This window comes from Podarcis pityusensis (genome assembly GCF_964106645.2).
Source record: "Podarcis pityusensis genome assembly, chromosome: 4".
Classification (NCBI taxonomy): Eukaryota; Metazoa; Chordata; class Lepidosauria; order Squamata; family Lacertidae; genus Podarcis; species Podarcis pityusensis.
This window is the reverse complement of record NC_138027.1, coordinates 31,534,203-31,555,052: the sequence shown is the minus strand read 5'-3', so window position 1 is coordinate 31,555,052 and position 20,850 is coordinate 31,534,203. Positions and strand designations below refer to the sequence as shown.

At 41.0% G+C, this 20,850-nt stretch overlaps 1 protein-coding gene across 1 annotated transcript in view; it reads right to left on the bottom strand.

Moving 5' to 3' along the window:
- LSAMP (limbic system associated membrane protein) overlaps positions 1–18,894 on the bottom strand; it is a gene marked incomplete at its 5' end in the record, with an annotated part of 235,479 nt that extends 216,585 nt beyond the window's left edge. The window contains 3 exons of the mRNA XM_081003904.1: positions 5,811–6,043; positions 11,411–11,486; positions 18,840–18,894. Of these exons, the coding sequence (XP_080860030.1) occupies positions 5,811–6,043; positions 11,411–11,486; positions 18,840–18,894 (364 nt within the window). The remainder of the gene's footprint in view (positions 1–5,810; positions 6,044–11,410; positions 11,487–18,839) is intronic.
- Positions 18,895–20,850: the final 1,956 nt, after the last annotated feature.

The window sequence follows — 20,850 nt, the reverse complement described above, 5'->3', positions numbered from 1 at the left end:
TCACTCTTTCCTCCTCAAGTTTCTGTTTTCTGGGCTGACCTGTTATGCCTCTTGTGACCAACTGAACAGAAAACAGCCATTTTCCAACTAAGAACAAAACACATAATGCTTGAACATTTTCATTCTTGCACACTAGTGTGTGGAGCTGGCATCATGTTGGCTCAAGGGTGAGAGAAAGGTGGTATCTTTCAACAGATCGGTATTTAATAGAAGAAATAAAATATCTAATTCAAGTAAGCAGCAGAAAGCTAAAGAAAAAAATCCCACCAAGATATGATGTAAAGTGAATAATATTATAGGAAGAGGAAATACAATTAAATGTTTTGGACACCCATGTCTTGTACTGGACAGAGATTACGGCGGAATATATAAAACCTACATGTACATCAGTAAGTGTCACAATCACACAAATATTTGTACTGCGTGATGCTTAGGTGAAATCTGCAGCTTCTCAGCATGTTATTATTAATTATATTTTTATTCTTGTTCTATTCTTGTACATCTAGCACAACATAAATATCTGGTATTGCTACACTTCCAGGCTTCCTTCAAGAAGAGCCTTCTATGAAGGGAAATGTATAAAATATGAAATATCAGGAATATCAGTAGTAAAGTGGTATTGCTCATTTCAACTTGTCACCTGCATCCTTTTAGTCTCTGGCACACATATTTTCTGTTTGTTCTAGTTCATTGAACTGAGTGGGACTTCATTTGCAGTCTGTCTTAGCCTCACTTTCACAACATCCATATAGTCCACAAACTTTAAACCATAAAGCACCCTTTGAAGGAATATCAGAACTCAAGTATATACGGAAGCAGCTGTCCGGTGCTGATGGTAAGCTGTCATGGACAGCAAAATGCCCATGGCCATTGGCATGGATGAAATTGCAGACACCCAGTGGTCACTGAATCTCTGCTAGCTGTGGGCAGTTTGCCCAAGCCACCTGCATCTCTCAGGCCACCACTTCGTAATAAAGTTGATAAAAAAATGCATCAGGGCAGCCAAGTAAACAGCAGTTGGATGCAAATGAAAGTTATTAAGCAACAGATGCAGAAGGATTCTTGAGCTGTGAACTCACTATATGAATACTGGAAATCATAACACCTTAAAACAGCAAACTCAGATGGCAAGTACAAACAGAAGTGAGCCAAAAGAGAGGCACTGAAAAACATAAAGTAAGGATCAGCATGCTCAGGGGTAGCCTGAGGTTTGCAGAAGTGCAAACTCTCACCAGCCATGTTATAGAACAGTGCCTGGATGAGGGGTTATAAACTGAATTTAAATCCTGGTAAGATGGAAGCTTTGGGTGAGCGGTTCCCATGTTCAGGATTGGCCAATGTCTGTTCTGGATGGGGTTGCACTCCTTCTGTAGAAGCAGAAACACAGTCTGAAGGTAATCCTGGAGCCAGTTTTTTTTATAACTTGAGGATATAAAACCAAGTATGTGTAGTAGCCAAGGAATGTTGAATATCAGTGGGAGAAGAAAAACACGAGAAGAGCATGGCTGTGGGGAACCCTGCACTGGAGCAGACTTGTTGTTGTTTAGTCGTTTAGTCGTGTCCGACTCTCCGTGACCCCATGGACCAGAGCACGCCAGGCACTCCTGTCTTCCACTGCCTCCCACAGTTTGGTCAAACTCATGCTGGTAGCTTCGAGAACACTATCCAACCATCTCGTCCTCTGTCATCCCCTTCTTCTTGTGCCCTCCATCTTTCCCAACATCAGGGTCTTTTCCAGGGAGTCTTCTCTTCTCATGAGGTGGCCAAAGTATTGGAGCCTAAGCTTCAGGATCTGTCCTTCCAAGTGAGCACTCAGGGCTGATTTCCTTCAGAATGGATAGGTTTGATCTTGCAGTCCATGGGACTTTCAAGAGTCTCCTCCAGCACCATAATCCAAAAGCATCAATTCTTCGGCGATCAGCCTTCTTTATGGTCCAGCTCTCACTTCCATACATCACTACTGGGAAAACCATAGCTTTTACTATACGGACCTTTGTTGGCAAGGTGATGTCTCTGCTTTTAAAGACTTATTAGGAAGTGATAATATGCTGCAACATTTTGTTGCTGATCCTTTTTGCCTAGTTAGAATCATACACAAAGAAATAATGTCCGCAGTTAAGTTAATGCGCTGTACCAAGCAGCAACAGAAGCCACTCTGGCATATGACAGCATTGAAAGGTATGGAAAACCCAATGGCAAGTCAAAGGTCATCTTGGTACAGTTAAGACTAAACAGCACAACTTCACCAGGCTAATGGATGAGTGGCACATTTAGATGAAGAACTGGGGGTGAATATAATGTGAAGCCAGAAAAAAAATAAAAGTCAGTCAGTCGGCCATTTCATTTGCAGATTTCAGATCTGATCATTTCTCCACTGGTGCCATATATTAAGTAAGGCATGTTAAATTATTGAGTGTTGGCTATTGTTAATGAAAAAGGTACACTCTGATTCCGTCATGATTTGGAAGTAAATGTAGAGGGAAAACATTGTAAGAGGTTCTGCCTGTAGAAATAACAGGAGATTCAGAGTAACAATGTAGCATCAACAATAATGAAAATTGCTTTGGGCATCCAGATTGTACAAGCAATTTTTTTAGTAGAATGATACTGCTTGTTAGGAATACATCACTTTAGAGCTAGATAGACATAAGAGATGTTAAGTAAAATATACATTCCTTCTAGATAGAAACATTAGAAGAGATCAATGTGGGTACAAGAGATTTAAAGATCAATGTAACAATCAATTACAGAATGATTGCTCACCAAATCTACAGAGGAGGAGGGGAAGGGAGAAGCAATGAGTTTCAATTACATGAAATTAACTTTTAGTTAAACATTGAGAAAAATACAATGCAGCTCAGTAAGAAAATAATGTTCTGAGAAGAACTGTAGAGTTCCGTACTTTCAAGAGAATTCAAATGCCATGGATGGGCTATAGATGGCCAAGGCAGAGCCAAAACTGATCAAAGATGGGCAATGGACAAAAGCTGTAGTATTGATTGGGAACCAGCAGATATGCAGAGAAACAAGGAGGCCAAAAGAAAGAAAGCCAGATTAACAAAGGCAAAGGCTATGTAGACATAGCCTTTGAAATGTGCAGAGGCTATTTTTTCCAGTGTGCTTTTATACGTAGTCATTTACAATTGCACATACCTTCACACCATCTAAAGGGGCATCTGCTATCCATGTGGTCTGTACACATAGGTTTTCAAATTAGTGTGCAACCATGTTATCTATTCTCCTCAATTCCTCTTCCTATTATTAATTATTATTATTATTATTATTTCTTCTTCTTATGAAGAAGAAGAAGATACAGAGGGGCTGGAAACTGGTGGGGTGATATTTATCAGTATACATAGGTGGCTAAGCAGCTGCTTCCTGTTTCTCCTATTTCATTCATAGACAAGTTAAACATTGGGGGTGGGAGGTGGCACAGCCCTGCAACATCAGCACGTCTACCTCAAAAGGAGTTGACCTGAGAAGGTGCTCACCGTGGCGCATGTAGGCAGCAAGCGCATGAGAAGTACATTCTTGGCACAAAATGGAATATAACGGTTCCAGCAGAATGCACTTTATATCAGCAAATAGAATGGGACATATCCAATATAAACGTCTAATATTTTTGTCTTATTGTTATTGCACCAATTGGTTACATTTAATGTTCCAATAAGAATCTCATCCTGGTTCTTTAAAATTCATAGCAGTGTGGTATGTGTGTGTACCTCCATAGAACAGTACTGATCATCCCCAGGTGTGTGTGTGTGTGTGTGTGTGTGTGTATTTCACATAGAGAAGCAAAAGTGTGATGCAAGTGATCATAGACATAGCCAGCAATAACAGCTGTGATTTTGGTGGCTGTAAAAATGTGTTTTCATAATCAATATAGGGACTAAGACATTTGCTTTTGATCTTGTATGTGCTTTGCTTAGTTTTTACATGACTTTGTTAATGCCAGTACCTACTTGAGAAAAAAGTCAATAATTTATTTTTCTTTTTCATTACTAAATTTATGTCCTGACCTGTCTCTCAACGAAATGGTCCTATGTATGTCATATATGCACATATGTATCTTGTGTGGCTTGTAGGTTGACAAAATATACTTTTAAACAGAATCAGGAGAAAGAGCATATAAAAATTTGTAATCTTTAAGCATCCTGTTGGATTTGCAGAGAGTCAAGGGCATAAGGTCTCCAAATGGAGATGGCTGGCTAACGCTTCATGCAGGGAAGGGGAAAAAAATCATATTTTCCGCTGATGGTAATTTTATCTCTGCAATTAGTAGAGCAACCTTCACAAAAGGCATTATTCACATGTGTTCAAAGAGAACTTTGATTGTGAAAAGCTTCTGTAGGCCAGAGCTTCAGCAGCTGAGGTGCGACTGAAAGCCTGCTGAAAAGCGCTCGTTTTCTCTCTCTCGTTTCAAATTCATCTCCCTTTTATGGCACTTCAGTCCCAGCATATCTTGTGCTGCCAATTATTGTTTCCTTTTAATAAAGTTGTGAATAAATCTGGCAAAAGCAGAGAACTGGGAGCGCTAGGCAGTCAAGAAAAATGCGGGAAGCTTTGAGCACAAAACACCAGTTTGACTAAGGCCTAATTCTTATGTTATCCCATAATAACATCAGAAGAACCGACTGGATCAGGCCAGAACCTCATCTAGTACAACAACTGGATCTCACAGTGGCCAGCCACTGTGGTTATCAGCCATGTTAGCTGCAACTATCACACGTTTGCTTGGTTTTGTGGAAGGGCAACTGTGAATTAGCAGCCAAGTTTTCCCAGAAGTGCAAACAGAAACAAAATCGTTCAGTTGATAGCATTTATCAAGTCATAAGCCTTTCTGCATTCATGATGTGAACTAATGAATTAAAATTGCCTACTGCCTAATCCTTTTGGCTGGAGAAGCCAGCAGTTTGAATCTGGAAACATCCCCATGGGTAGAACATGAGACTCTTAACCTTAACATTGGGTAAAATATCCCTGCATTGCATGTAGCTCGACTAGATGACCCTCATGGTCCCTTCCAACTCTACAATTCTATGACCTGCTAAATGTCCCTCAATAGACTTCATTTAAAAAATTGGGCGGGGCAAGGGCTGAAGACTTCAGGCACTGTGGTGCCCTTGGAACCCTTGTTTAATCAGATATTAAGAATGACTAAAGACTGGTCAGTGTTCGAAACCTCTATTGTTCTAATCACATTTTGCAACAGGGAATTTCATTAGTGAAAGCAGTTTCTGAGTTCTGGGTATGGTGCTACGCCTAAGATTTCAGGTTAAAACTACAGATTGGAAGGAAAGGAGGAACTTTTTCTGCCTGCCCACTTCCAGCTACTCACTGAAGACTGGAGAAGAGACCCTCTTAAGAATATTAGGGTATGGGCAGGGGAAGGAGTAGACCATGTGAAAAATGAACATAATATTTTAGCTGCAATTCATTCATTTTCAGCTTTGTATTCTTGTTATAAAAAGCATGCCTAGACATTCCATTGTTGTGCCCATAACCTAGGTTTAAGGTGCCATTTAGCTCCTAGCTTTCATATATCAGTTTCTAAAAACTATGGTGCAAATGAATTTTTAATTCACACCAGTGACTTGGGCATGTGAAATAATCCAGTACAGCAATTTTAATCAAAATCCGAGTTGCTGTTTTTTTAAATGTAGTGATCTGCCATAGAAAACCCCCATTGAAGAAGATAACAGTGGTTACCCAGACCTCATTGTGGGTTACAAAGGGGCTCCCATATCATTTCAAGCTCCAGGGCCCCCAAAATGTAGGTCCGCCACTGACCGCCCGCCATGATTTCTTACCTTGAACGATCAAATAAACCTGTGAAGTCTTGGGATGATGCAGTGTTTGCACTGAGCATGTGTATGATCCCTCATCATAGACATCCACTTTCTGAATCCGGAGGCTGTATTCCAGAAGAGAAAGTTGTTGGAGCTCTACTCGGGGGTCCAGAGACCACTTGTCTTGTCCAGCAAAAATGATGCCGGAACGATTTAACCAGGCCACCTTGGAGCTTTTGTCTTCTATAAAACACCTGCATGGGATGAAAAAGACAGATACTGGTATCAAATAAATCTTCTGCATATAGAGCCTGTAATATTCTCCATCCATCCAAACACTCCCTGAGGCACAAACACATCCACACAAAAATCCACTACAATTGTTACTATACTGTAGTATATTTTAATTAGCCAAGTTCTTTTTATTATTATTTTTAACCATGCTTGTATTGGGCTACACATCTGTCCAGGTCTGTAAAATTTCCTTTTCCAGGATATGAAACCTGACTGGAAACAACTTATCAGTGAGAGACATCCACACAAGTGATGTGATATGAGCCCACTTTAAAAAAAAACTTTCAGTTCCACTTGCTGTCCATATACTATGTCCAACAACATCTGGAGGGCTACAGGTTTCTCATCCCTGGTTCAAGCAATCTGAATTCATGACATGCCATCTTCTGCTTTCTCTACAGAGGAACCTCTGTATGGTTCAAAAGTTTACAGTATACTACCCTTTTTAAAACTACCTATTTTGTGCAATGGCGAGGACAGTCCCAAAAATGTGTGAATAACTATTTCCCTCCTTATTCTTTCCCTCCCTGCTTTTTAAAGAGAGTTCAAGAACTCCTCTTAAGTTTTCTGCACTGTTTATCTCCAGGCTACAAGCTTCTCTCTGACATTGCCAATAGTGAGAACATAAAGTGAAAGTCTTTTTAGTCCTCCCCGCCATATGTACCTAGATGCTCGATGCAGAGCAGACTCAAAATATCCGCAGCCCCCTGCCAGCTTAAGGAGCGAGAGGTCAGGGCTATGAACTGTACTTTCTGTTTGTTATAGGAATGCAGCTGTTACATTATGCATTTATTCTCCAGTTCTGGCTCCCGCTAGCTCCTTTTGGCATTAGAGTTGTGTGCTATCTACCCCCTTTCTTGCCCATTGCTATACTAGACATTTTAATCTTTCCTGGAAACTTGCTGCTGCCTGCCCCCTAGCCAACAGCAGATCTCCATACAGTGTATTCGCTGCCTAAACGGTACGAGAATTCTGATCTGTTTTTAGCAACCTTCCATTGTGCTTGCCTAAATGTCCTTAGAAAAACCAGGTGATACAGAGGTGAGAGGAAGGAGGGTGAAGATGTAGGGCAGACAGAAACACAGTACAGTTTGCCACCTGGCATGCCCCTAGTTGCAGCTGTCGATAACAGTGGGGTATCTGCTAGCAGGAGGGGGGACTGACAGCCCTTGCAGGCTACATTAGTCATTCAGTTCTTTTATGTAAAAGAATAACAAAGCTCTCAAAAAGTCAGGCCCAGCTGCATCTAGAGGATGAAGTTGACCCAGGAGGCTATACATAGAATCTCACAGCCCTTTTCCTCCAGAGCAATTAATCTGGAATAACTGCTGCTATGGAGCTCCATCAAATTTGCGCTGAATGCACTACCTAATATCAATTATTCCCAGGCAAGATTATCATTTTGCTAACATTGCCCTTTGCTTTCACAGGTGAGGGAAAATGAGAGGCAACGCTAAAAAGAAGTGGATGGGAAACAATGGTGTGTTTTGGTTTACAGAAGCACTTCAAACTACCTAACACATTTCCACCATTGCTTTGAAGGAGGAGCATGCTGAGTACTCAAAACATATAAATGCAATTTGGAGTGCAATGGTAAAATATACAGCTCTTTTGAACCTTCATTTAGTCCTGACTGCAATGTACTGTACACATGCTCTTTGCAGAAGTGACAAGGTTTGCAATCAATATTAGATGCCAGATGAGGCTGAGGATTGTGTTGTGTTGGTGTGGAAACTCTCCATGCAGTTTGAAGAAAGCATGTGAATAACAGTTCTACATATTATATAGAGCAGTGGCCTAGTGCAATGGTGTGTGAACTTTTATGCACCTGGTTCAGACTGGGCCCAACTAGAAAATAATAATAATTTAGGTGTGATTTGGATCAGGCCTGAATTAAGTTGTCACTAGCAGCATCTAGATTTGATGGTTCTCCAAGAAAAGCATTCACTTGGTGACCATGGGACAGTCATTGCTTCTCAATATGACCTATCTCACAGGGTTGTTGATTTAGAAAACAAACAAACAAACAAACAAACAAACAAACAACAAACCAACCAACCAACCAACCAACCAGGAAGTGGAATAAGATGTATACCACCTTAAACTCCCTGGGATATAAACAGTGCTTTTTTCTAGGGATATGCAGGGGTACACATACCCCTAAACATTTTGTGAATCTAAGTTTGGCCTCATTGAGGGCAGCATTTCAATATGAGTAGGGAAATGAGAGTACCCCTAAACCTTTTTTTAAAAGAAAAAAGCACAGGATATAAATATAATAAATATAATAAATGAATAAATATGGCTGCTGCTGCAGATTTCAGACTTAAAAGTTCTGAATGTTCTCACAGGCATGCAGAGGAGTATCTGTTGCCACCAGGAGCTGCAGGACATGCATGTATGCATTTTTCTCAACATTTACTCCCTGCCCTTTTTTATGGTAAACGAGACTCAATGCAGCTTGTTCCTGATGTTTCCTAGGTCAATGGATACTTCTACTGGCTTGGAGGAAAACCCTTCAGTTTGCCTCTATATCTCACTTGATGCATATTTTTCCTTTGCTACTTTGTCTCTGGGGAGTTTAAGCCGAGTCCTTAACCCTTTTTCTGATCAAGGGTCATAGTTCAATGGTAGAGCATCTGTTCTGCATGTAGGAGGTCCCAGGTACAATCCCTTGTATCTCCAGATAGGGCTAATATTTGCTATCTGAAACCCTAAGAGAGCTGTGACCAGCCAGCTCAACCAATGGGCAGCCTCCTACCTTCCTATGATAGCTGCTATTCTGTTTTCTGTCTTTTAAAAGGCAGCTCATTCAACCAAATATACATAAATGCCAGGCATATAATATCTATTTTTATGAATTGTGATTATTTTGCTCTGTGCCTTGATTTAAGTTTCATAGGCTAGTTTGAAAACTTGCTCTCAATATTTTTAACGATGAACAGAATACGAAGAGACATTTCACTTGCTCTGTATTTCTTATTCTGTAAAGCCTCCAGTCTCCAGGGCTGTTGTTCTCTCACCTTTTGTCGGCTCTATTCACACAAGTGTATTTTGAGAGCAGAAGAATGAAGATTGGAACCTAAAGATAAGAAAACTATTTGGCAGTAGGGTTTCAAATGGTTTCTTGGGGGAAAAGTCAGACATTTACAGAGTTCTTCAAACCGAATGTAGGTCTGATCCATATACTGAGAACACAGATCACTGCTTTGCTAAAACATTCACAGCCTCCTTTCCTGGTTGTCCCCACTGGCAAACAAGTCTCTATTTGCTCTCTTCAGCATTGCTGGATGCAAATCTGATCTCTAATCATGAAAAGGTGTGAAAATATCACAGGAAGAGACACCTGCACAACAATCTGGCAAGAGATAGTGACTTGCCCAAATTCACCCAGTAAGCTCCAGTATGTTCAACCCAAGTGTATATCCAATATAACACACTAACTCTCCATGCTACTGACCAAAGGCAGAAACATGACCATCTGTCCTCAGTAAAAAAAAAAATCCAGAGAATCTGCATGGAAAACCAGTCTCAGTCCATGCACAGAGCTTATTCAGCCCTCACTTGTGCATACAGTTGTGGTAGAGGAGGACATCACTGAGTTTCTCCAAAGCTTTTATTAATTCCTTGGCAGCTTGTGCAATAAGATAGGTTTTTTTCTTTAAACTGGGGTGGATGAAATCAACAGCCAGATGTGAAAATTCCAAGTATATACATTATTTTGCGTAACACTTTGCCCTGTGATCACACCTTAATAAAGATTTGCATCAAGTTGCTCAAACAGAGGGTAATAAGTGTTAATTCAATACTAACAGAATATTAACTGGCAAGTTAGTTGATGTCCAGACAGCCACTGCATAGCACCCATCCGATTTTAAGCAACTATAAATGTTTATTAAGGATCAATGAACATAACAATAATTACATCTGAACATTTCCTAGTATACATTTTACATAGCTGTAATTGGCAGCATAATTTAAGGTTATTGGAGAAGATATCCAGCCTTTGTATGAATGCTTTTACATAAATCTGTATCAATATATCTACTTTTTCTGAAAAAAAATGTGTTTTATGGGTGACTTAATGTCTACAGACACTCAGACCCAAAATATATTTCAGTTCTTTAATGGAACAGTCCACATGTATTGATGACAGTCACATTGGTGCCAAAAGCCAGCATGTCTTTTGGTGCTAAGAATGCCTCATATTCAGTATACGATAGCAAAGTTGTAAAGGCCAGCTCAGTTAAGACAGACAGTACTACACCAGTTTAGGAGGTACAAGTGTCAAATATGTTCATGATTTAGGTAAAATTTCAAGATGCAGTAGAATGTTTCATAGAATCATAGAATGAATTTTAGTTGGAAGGGACTTTGAGGACCATCTAGTCCAACCACCTACAATGCAGGAATATTCAGCTGTCCCATAAAGGGATCGAACCTGCAACCTTGGCGTTATCAGCACTACTGTAAAACCAACTGAGCTATGACCCTGCATTTCATAAATAGATACAGGTGGAGGGTATACCTTAGTGATTTAAACACACACAGGGAGACACACCTGAAATCTTAGCATAAAGAAAGCACAAAAGAGGAAAGGATTTAAAAATAGTTTGGAAAGAGTGCAGTGCATTTTTCTCCTGCAAATGTTAAGTTGCCTCTTTCTGAAAGCACCGCAACCTGCTAAAGCCTGCCTTCCCTTAAGGATCACACCACCACAAGTGCTGACGAGCCAGCTGTAATCTTGCCATTTCACATGAATTTGCAGGATTCAGCTAACAACTTCCCTTGCCACCCATCCTAGCCCCCTGCCACCTCCAGAGCCAGCAGCAAAATGGCAGGAAGGGAAATAAAACGGGATCAAATGCTACTTGTTCAATGCAAAGCAATGCCGACTCCTGGCAGCCAGAGTAAACAAGCCAGGCAAATTCTCTAAAGTGTTGTAAAGTGTTATCCTGGAAAGCAAATGCTGTTGTTAGACACAATACAGAAAGGGGCAGGGGAGGAACGACATCATAGCAAAGCAAACAAAGATGGTTTCTTTTCATCAGAATGTAAGAAGAGTACTGCTGGATCAGGCCAAGGACCCATCATCCTGCTTTCACAGTGGCAAATCTGAAGCCATCCAGCAGGACCTGAGCACACTATTTTCCCATTTCGTTTCACTTTTGATTTATGTGCCACCTTTCTATATAGCTATACACACAAGGCAGTTTACAAGCTGTAGAAACAAAAATCATACAAGAAAGATCCCACAACCTACAGTCCGATCCAATGCAAATAAGCAGGTTTTTTTAGAAAAAGGAAAAAAAGGTGCTGGTAGTCACCAGGAAGTTGTTACTGTAAGTGCCACACTTTGGACATTTGAAAAAAAAGTGTCCCGGTACTGCCTACCTTTAAGTACTCCCAGAAAAAAAGCACAGTAAATAAGTCATAATTAAAAAACGACTTTAAAATAAACAACTTATATCAAATAAAGTAACAGTCCACAATCCATTTAGTATATAATATTACACAATAAATTTAACTCTCAAAATACCAACAGAAAAATCACTATCAACAATTACAACAAAACCTTGCTAGACAACAATCAGCACAAATAAGCAGCCATGTCACAATGCCTAAAATACCACAATACATTAGAAAGCATGTAAAAAAAATCGACTTGAGCAACAAAGTGCTGGCCAGGGCTGATGAGAGTTGTAGTTGAAGACATCTGGAGGGACACCAGGTTGACAAAAGCTGACCTAAGTATCATCCAGTGGCCGGAATGGGTGCTGCAAGCAGCTCCCCTCTCTCACCACACCCAAGACAAAATTCTTCCCTGGTTGTGGTCCCTCAGCCACCAGCAGTCAGAGGCTTGCTGCCTCCAAGAGCAAAGGTAGAACATAGTCATCCTAGCTGGTAGCCATTGATAGCTGTGCCCTCCATCAAGTTGTCAAATACTCTTTTAAAGGCATCAAAGTCCCATACGTCTTATGGGAGAGAATTCGTTAATTTAACTAACAGAAGTACTTTATATTGCTAGTCTTGAATCTTTCAACATTCAGTTCCCCTGGGTGACTCAGAGTTCTATTGTTGTGTAGTTCTCCCTAAGAGAAGGATGACAGTAAAATTTATTTCTGGCCCTATTAACCAAGCAGATGCAGCTAGCCCCAGTGGAAGCCTCTAAACTATGGGAGGGAGGGCTGAGAAAATTTCCTCTACAGGAGGCATGGGAGGAAAGTGGTTGTCCAAGTGCTTCTTGGACAGAAACACAACCTCTTGAAAACAGAACATCCCATTCCAACATGGCTCATGAGGCTGCCATCAAAATCCTAGCCTGCCATTGTTATTTCTCTCTGCAAAGAAAACCTCGTTTCTAGAATTGCATTAGTACATAGCAGAGGAATAAAGTGGATTGTTAGATTTCTGCACTGATGTATAGATGCTTGTTTGAATCTTGTAGAGCCAAAAAACATTTCATGGATACACAATGGGCGGACCTGTTACACCTACCAACTACCACCAATGACAGACATTAAACTTCCCTAGGATGTTCCTGAACTCTATAATTCTTTGGCTTCTTAAGCCAAGCAAATAGCTGCACAAGAGTAGCCAAATACTACTGAGACCAAGAACAACAAACTGTTTGCCAGGCTGTGTTCATACTTAACCTTGCATTAGAAGCAAGCATGGTGCAAAAAACGTGTGGAAGGATTCTAAAGACAAATACAACTTCAAGGCTTCAAAAGACAAATAAAACATTATACCAATGCCAGAGGGCTTGGAGCATGAAATAAAGGGATGCATTTGGGAAAACAACGGCAAAGAAAAACCACAGCAAAAATTCAACCCTATTTTATTTATGAAGAACATTCATCTCTCTATTCAAGACAGTGATTATCAAGATCAGGGGTGGGGAACATATAGCCTCTCTGGCTGTTGTTGGACTACAACTCCCATCAGCCCCAGCCAGCATGACCAGTGGTCAGGGTGATGGGAGATGTAGTGCAGGAACATCTACAGGGCCAAAGGTTCCCCACCCCAATCAAAATGAAAAATTGATACAAAACAGCAATAGACATCCATGTCTACTGCTACTATTTCTGTAAAAGGTATTCCTTTGAATACTGGTATAGGGGTGGCAGGGAAGGACATAGCAGATGAGGCAACAGTGTTTACCCTCCACTGAATGTCTATTTTGCATCAAAGTTCTAGATTCTCATATCCAGACCTGCACCTGCTTGGCTTCAGCAATGTTGCTGCACTACGTGTCTTCTATTATCACATATTATCTAAGAGCTCAAGGCTCCTCCAAACAAGACACCTGGGTTATGAATGTCTAAAATCTGGATATAATTTATGGATCGTAGTTACTTAAAGTTATCCATCTGATTTTTACTGGATTGATTCCATGAGGGATTGAAGGGGTATGCCCACCCCTAATAAAATTGGTACATTATGTTTGAAAATTCCATTAATATTTTTTCAACATATAGACATGTTTTCATAGAATCATAGAGTTGAGAGGGACCCATGGGTCATCTAGTCCAACCCCCTGCAATGCAGGGATCTCAGCTAAAGCATCCATGACAGATGGCCACCCATCCTCTGCTTAAAAGACTCCAGTGAAGGAGAGTCCCCAAACCTTCCAAGGGAGTTGCTTCCACTGTTGAACAGCTGTTACAGTCAGAAAATATGCCCTGATTTTTAGTCAGAATCTCATTTCTTGTAACTTGAAGCCATTTATCTAAAAAGAAAACCCTGTACACAAGGAAAAATAGACACTGCATTTTTTTTTGCTTTCACTTGCACAAAAAATGAATGTCACATGTGAGATAGTCTCTATTGTGGCCAACATTGAAATTGAACATAGGAATTCTGTGTTCAAAATTCTTGAGTAGCCATCAGGTCAAATGAGTAGCTTTGGGAAAAATGCTTTCCCCTACATACAATTCCCCAACCTTGAAACCAGATTCATAGTAATAATTACATCACTTTGGGTACCTCATATGTAGGAATGTATACTATAAATATTAACAACCAACAAACTTTGTTCCATTTTGCTCATTTAGAATTTGCAAAGGTGAATGAGGTCATGACTTCAGAATTCAGGGGTGCACTCCTATGCCCTTTACCTGGGAGTAAGTCCCTTTGAACATAGTGGACTTTACATTGAAGTAGACTTGCAAGGACGCGGGTGGCACTGTGGTCTAAACCACTGAGCCTAGGGCTTGCCAATTGGAAGGTTGGCGGTTTGAATCCCCATGAAGGGGTGAGCTCCCATTGCTCGGTCCCTGCTCCTGCCAACCTAGCAGTTCGAAAGCACATCAAAGTGCAAGTAGATAAATAGGTACCACTCTGGTGGGAAGGTAAATGGCATTTCTATGTGCTGCTCTGGTTTCGCCAGAAGCGGTTTAGTCATGCTGGCCACATGACCCGGAAAAACTGTTGGCTCCCTTGGCCAATAAAGCGAGATGAGTGCCGCAACCCAAGAGTCATTCGCGACTGGATTTAACTGTCAGGGGTCCTTTACCTTTAGACATGCATAGAACAATATTTAGTATTTGATGAAACAGATAAATTCTAGAAAATATTTTTAAACATTGAAATAGATCAATTATGAGAAGGTTTTTTTAAAACAACAACTCAGTTCTTTGAATGCTTGGTTTGAAGGACATTTATTGGGGGGGGGAGAAGGAGGGGAAGTTTGGCTGGAACTCCTTAATGCTTGCTAATGATCAAGCCTGCCTAGGCTTTATGAAACATTCTTTCATATGAGTGGCTGGGGAGGCTCAGCCAGATGGGCGGGGTATAATTAATTAATTAATTAATTAATTAATTATATCAGAGAACTACAGCACCTGATGCCCTTAAACCCAGTTAAAATGCAAAATGACAATCAGACAGATGGAGCAAAACAGTAATAGATCACAGTGAAAGAAGGGGTGGGGAGAAGCGATATCAAGGCACCCAATGCAGCTACTGAAGAATTAGTTAAAGTCATAGCTTATCGATGTAAAGACGAACCCTGAAAGGAATGGAGAATAAGGGGAGGAAAATGAGGGCAAGACAGAGACACTGTACAGGTGAAAAAGAGAAAGAAGAAGCAAAAATGTGTGTGTGAGAGAGAACTTCAAAGCTTCCTGCCTTGCTTCTCCCACACCCAAATATCATTCTACAAACACAGGAATGATCAATGAAGAAAGACATCAGCAAAGCAAGGCACAGAATAAAAAAAAATAATTCATCAGAGATGATAAAAACTGATCCATAACATTAATAGGTTTGCTTCTCATGCAGTCAATGTTATTATAGCGGTTTCATCTTCATATGCAACACATTTCCCACTTTTAACTAATCTCTGTGTAATAATAAGCACATACAGTATATCGCTTATACTGCAGAAACACCCTTGCATATTTTCCCATATGTTATGTGGGCCTTTTCAGGGTGCCTGACAGATAGCAACATAACAAGTACAGAAGTATCCAGCATTGAGATGCAGTGATGAAGAAAGCTGCATCCATTGCCCTGTTATTTCTCATGCAGCTGTCACAGGCACAGGATCAAAAAAGTCTTGGTGCAAGTGTGTGTGTGTGTGTACATGTGTGTACACACACATATCTTGGATGCAAAGATCAAGATTTGGGGCAAGTAGTCTTTGGTGAGAGAACCTCAGCAGATTTAAAACCACAAAATATGCAGCAAAGGTAAACATGGACATATAGGTTGTTAGACCTTTAAAATTTGCCCTTGTGAGATCCAAAATGTCCCTCTTCCCCCAGCACAGAAGACCACACATTTGATAAGTTAAAAATTGGTTTACTTACAAATTCTTCAAAGGTCAGATTCATATGCTTTTCCATACAGCATTCAGGAAAAGGTTGCATAGGTAGTAAAACATGACTTAGTTACAGTGGTGGAAGTTCCTAAATTATTGGTATAGGAACTTCAGCTTGGCTTGTAACAGCCATGTGGTCTGAGTTGCAGCAACTAGCTCAGGCCTTCTCACACCCTGAGCTTCTCAGGTGGAATGAAGGGGAACAAAGTGCTGATTACCTAATCCCTCCCAAGGTGAGCTAAGCCTGGCAGGGCACTCTTATGGTTTTAACTCCTTCATACTTTAATTAGACTCAAGCATGTTGGTTATATGAAGCTGGTTATCCCACAAAAGTTGGTGATAAGCCCATCTCTATGTGTTGCTAGCAGAATACATCTCACCAGTCACCACTAATATCTTTTATAAATGCAGTGACTTTATAATTTTTTGCAGCTCTGCTGGAGGAGGCAAAGATGGAAGAGATATTGACATGTTAGTGAAGATATAAGCAGTTGCCATTAGGGAGGCCACAGAATTCCAACAGAAATAAAAACAGAAATAGAAATTGCCTGTTATCGGTTATCAATCCCTTGTCTGGAATGGAAATCAATCCAGTGAATATGATTGGTATTTGATGTTGTTCTTGCTTTCAGTCCTCAAACTATACATAATTGATACACAACCACCCTTTCATGATGTTTTCTTTGCACTGAAATTAATGAGAAGGAATACATTATTATTATTATTATTATTATTATTATTATTATTATTATTTATACCCCGCCCATCTGGCTGAGTTTCCCCAGCCACTCTGGGCGGCTTCCAATCAAGTGTTAAAAACAATACAGCATTAAATATTAAAAACTTCCCTAAACAGGGCTGCCTTCAGATGTCTTTTAAAGAGAAGATAGCTGCTTATTTCCTTCACAACTGAAGGGAGGGCGTTCCACAGGGCGGGTGCCACTACCGAGAAGGCCCTCAGTGCTGGATCTCAGTGTTCGGGCTGAATGATGGGGGTGGAGACGCTCCTTCAGGTATACAGGGCCGAGGCCGTTTAGGGCTTTAAAGGTCAGCACCAACACCTTGAATTGTGCTCGGAAACGTACTGGGAGCAGCCAATGCAGATCTCTCAGGACCGGTGTTATGTGGTCCCGGGGGCCACTCCCAGTCACCAGTCTAGCTGCCGCATTCTGGATTGATTGCAGTTTCCGGGTCACCTTCAAAGGTAGCCCCACGTAGAGCGCGTTGCAGTAGTCCAAGAGGGAGATAATGTAATGGCAACATAATTTCACCACAGTGGGCGTTGAGACAACATATTTTTTGATGGAAGATGAAGTGCAGCAGGTTGGAAACAGTGCTGCATGTGATGCTATGACACAGAATGGAAAGTGAGGCCTTCTTATATCCATCCCTGCCATTGTTCTTAGTGTGCATACTGCTCTGGTTGTTGAAGCACAGAGAAATGTAAAGAAAAGTCTAGCATTGACGAATCTTCTGATGCGCTTAACCTACCTGCTTTGCTTCCCATATATTGCTCCTACTTGAAAGCTAAGAACAGCTTTCTGAGCAAGACACATATGCACAGTCTCATTTCCATATCCAAGGCCAGCTCTGAAACACCATCAGCAAATGATGCTCATCAAGAAAGGCACCAAGTGGCAGATTCACTCTCAGCTGTTCTGCTTCTATTCATTTTAACAATAATGATCACCACACACACACACACACACACACACACACACACAACTCATCCACAATGCCTCTGTTCAGTTTAGGGTGCCTCATTTACAGGAAGGTACAGGCAAGTTGAAGATAGTTTGCTTTTCTTTCTGTGAACTAACAAATAAAGTGGGGCAGGAAGCATGAAAGAGCTGCAACACAGCTGAGTTGAAAGGGAAGTTTAAGATTTCTAAGTATGTGTAGGTTTGGGTAAGCAAAAACGTGAACCTGTTTGGAGGGACCATGCTAACAAGTCAAAAGCAAGAAGAATCTAAGAAAGAATCAAGAATGTATACAAAGGTCTAGGACTAAACACAAAGGGATGGGCAATGCTACCTCTGCATTTAAGCAAAGGGAGGTAGTCACATCAGGTGTCTGGTTTTGAGTCTCTTCAATTTCTTCATTTCTCTCTCTCTCTTGGGAGATGATAGATAGATAGATGAGATTAATATTTTTTAGTACTGTATATAAGGTGTACTATAAGAGATTCTGTGCCATTTATATTAAGTAGGGAACTAAAGTAAACTTTTTCTCTCCTCTTCTAGCATCTTTGAGTTTTCTGCATGTCACGGATGTGTCACTTTTGTCCACTGTGGGCTGTGTGAGGGAATTATTTGAAAAGGGCTTGAGGCAGGAAACGAGAGAGAAAGAATGCCGGGAATGAGGTCTCTTGGGAGCTTTGATCTAAACTCACCTTCATCCCTGCACCCACAATGAGCCTTTCCAAAGGAAGATGCAGTTATAAATAAATAAGTAGAAGAGAAAAAAGAAATGGCAGGGTTTATTTGATGGAAGACTTTTTCTTCTTTTCTTTTTTACTGTCAGCATGAAAGTTAGGAGCTGATTTATAACTGATCTTTGGGAAGAAGGAAGCAAAGGCTGTAAGGATCAATTGATCTCTCGAAGAGGGACATGGATAAGGCCTGATACTAAGCTGATTCACGGCTAGCTTAAGAATAATAACTATAAACAAGTATCTTATTGTGTTGCAGGTTTTATAAGAAGCTTTCTGTTTTAACCTTCAACAGAGCTTACTAGACTGATTTTCATACCTTTTTTAAAACGTTTTTGTGTGTATGTATGTATGTGTACACCCACCCACGCCCTGAAACACACAGACAGATGGCCTGTCAAATTCATTGCATTTTAGGGCCTAAGCAGCAAAAAAGACTAGAGCAGGGTGGAAAAATGATTAGAACTTCTCGGCTAACACAAGGTTGTAATAGTCTCACCTTCCCACTCCTCAGCAGACGTTTGCAACAGGCTACAGAAATAATCTCTTTGCATTTCTAATTCTAAACCTCAGGGAGATAAGAGCATAGCTACGTTCATAAGAAGCCTTCTCAGCAACTTAAAAGCCCCTGGTGGCATAAAAGCAGTGATATAATGGGTTCTCGCACACTCACTTTCCCCTTGACAGTGGTTTAGCACCACAGGAATTCAAAGTCTTTTTATCTCTCTGCTTTATTTAACTGGTGTAATTAAAATAAATTGATTTCCCAACCAATTAGTTATCAAATATCTGTAACTACTTTAAAGCTCTGGCATTATTGCTTAATCTCAGAGGCCCCTGCGAGTGATGCCAACCTGCTGTCTCTTTACCTGAACAACTGCTCCTATTAACTTACTCCCAGGTAAGCAAAGCCTGAGGTGTGAAATCTGCAAGGAGGGTGGAAAAGGAGAGAAGAAAATTGATGCTGCTGGACTGGAATACTAATAAGTACATTCTGCTGGTCTTGATAGAAACTAGTGGGCAATGCCAGCTTGATACCACCTGTTAATCAAGGTATGTAAACTAAATATAGTCATCCACAAATGACAGCATGCACACCAGAGATGCTGACGGATGCAGTGCTAAAAACAGATGGTACTGGCAACAAAGGACACCAGGTCATCGTGTACCAAGCTTATTAACAGCAGATGTTATGTGTGAGTGTGTGTGGTATTTGCTATAGAGAGCAGAGACGAGCCCCCAAGATGAAGGTCTTTCTTGATCCAGCATTTTAAATTATGGCAATTGATTGCTGCATGTGTGTTTTCCCAAACTGAAAAGCTGCATCTTAGAGCTCCTTTTGGGTCCTTATATAATCCTAGCATGGGAGGAGAATGAGCCGGCACTTGCAGCAGGCGATTCTGCTTAGCAAGGGAACCTTTGTGAAGCAGAACCCTTGTGTCTGGGGGTGGGGGGAAGCATTTCCCCGCCGGAGTGGAAGCCGCAAATGCCCATGACACTCTTGCCAGCCACTCTCTGCTGCTGCCAAAGTCATGGCGGTGTGAGGTGCAGTGCGGACGAAGATAGTAATTGAGGAGGGAAGAGAGTGAGCAGCTGTCAGGTAGGGGCTGCAGCAGGGGAGGCTTGTGCGTCATTTGGTGCCATGGTCCTGTGCAAGCGAGCCAGCTGACATGTGCCCCAATTTTCTACTGATAAATGTTGGAGGGCGTGTTATTGTATCATAATTTGAATTCTGTGGAATTACAAATCACAGAACATCTGACATAGCACACTACAACTGATACAACAAGTGGATAAATAATTAAGGGGTCAGCCAAGACCAGGGGTAGGCAACCCAAGGCCCGTGGGCTGGATCCAGCCCAATCGCCTTCTCAATCCGGCCCGCGGACGGTTCGGGAATCAGCATGTTTTTACATGAGTAGAAGGTGCCCTTTTATTTAAAATGCATCTCTGGGTTATTTGTGGGGCCTGCCTGGTGTTTTTACATGAGTAGAATGTGTGCTTTTATTTAAAATGCATCTCTGGGTTATTTGTGGGGCATAGGAATTTGTTCTTTTTCTTTTCTTTTCCAAAATATAGTCCGGCCCACCATATGGTCTGAGGGATGGTGGACTGGCCCACAGCTGAAAAAGGTTGCTGACCCCTGGCCAAGACCATCAGCAATTTTCAAGTGTTCTGTGGGGAAGTGAGTTGGCAACTACTGTCCTAAGCCCACTCACTGAGCTTTGTCAATGGATGAGGATTTGAACCTAGATTTTGCTGAGCCAATGCTTTCTCAATCAATATATCACATTACAGTTATTTTCATTGCAAAAGGATGCCATCTTGTTTGAGCTAGTTGTTGACACTTTCCATCCAGTAACTTCTTGCATAGCACCTAAAGGCCATTCTGATTATAAAGGTAACACCACAATTAGCAATGTTTCTCCCACTTATTTTAGCAGCCCGAAATTCTTACATATGGTTGCAATTAGATTGTTTCAAATGAGACTGAAGATAATGGATCCCAG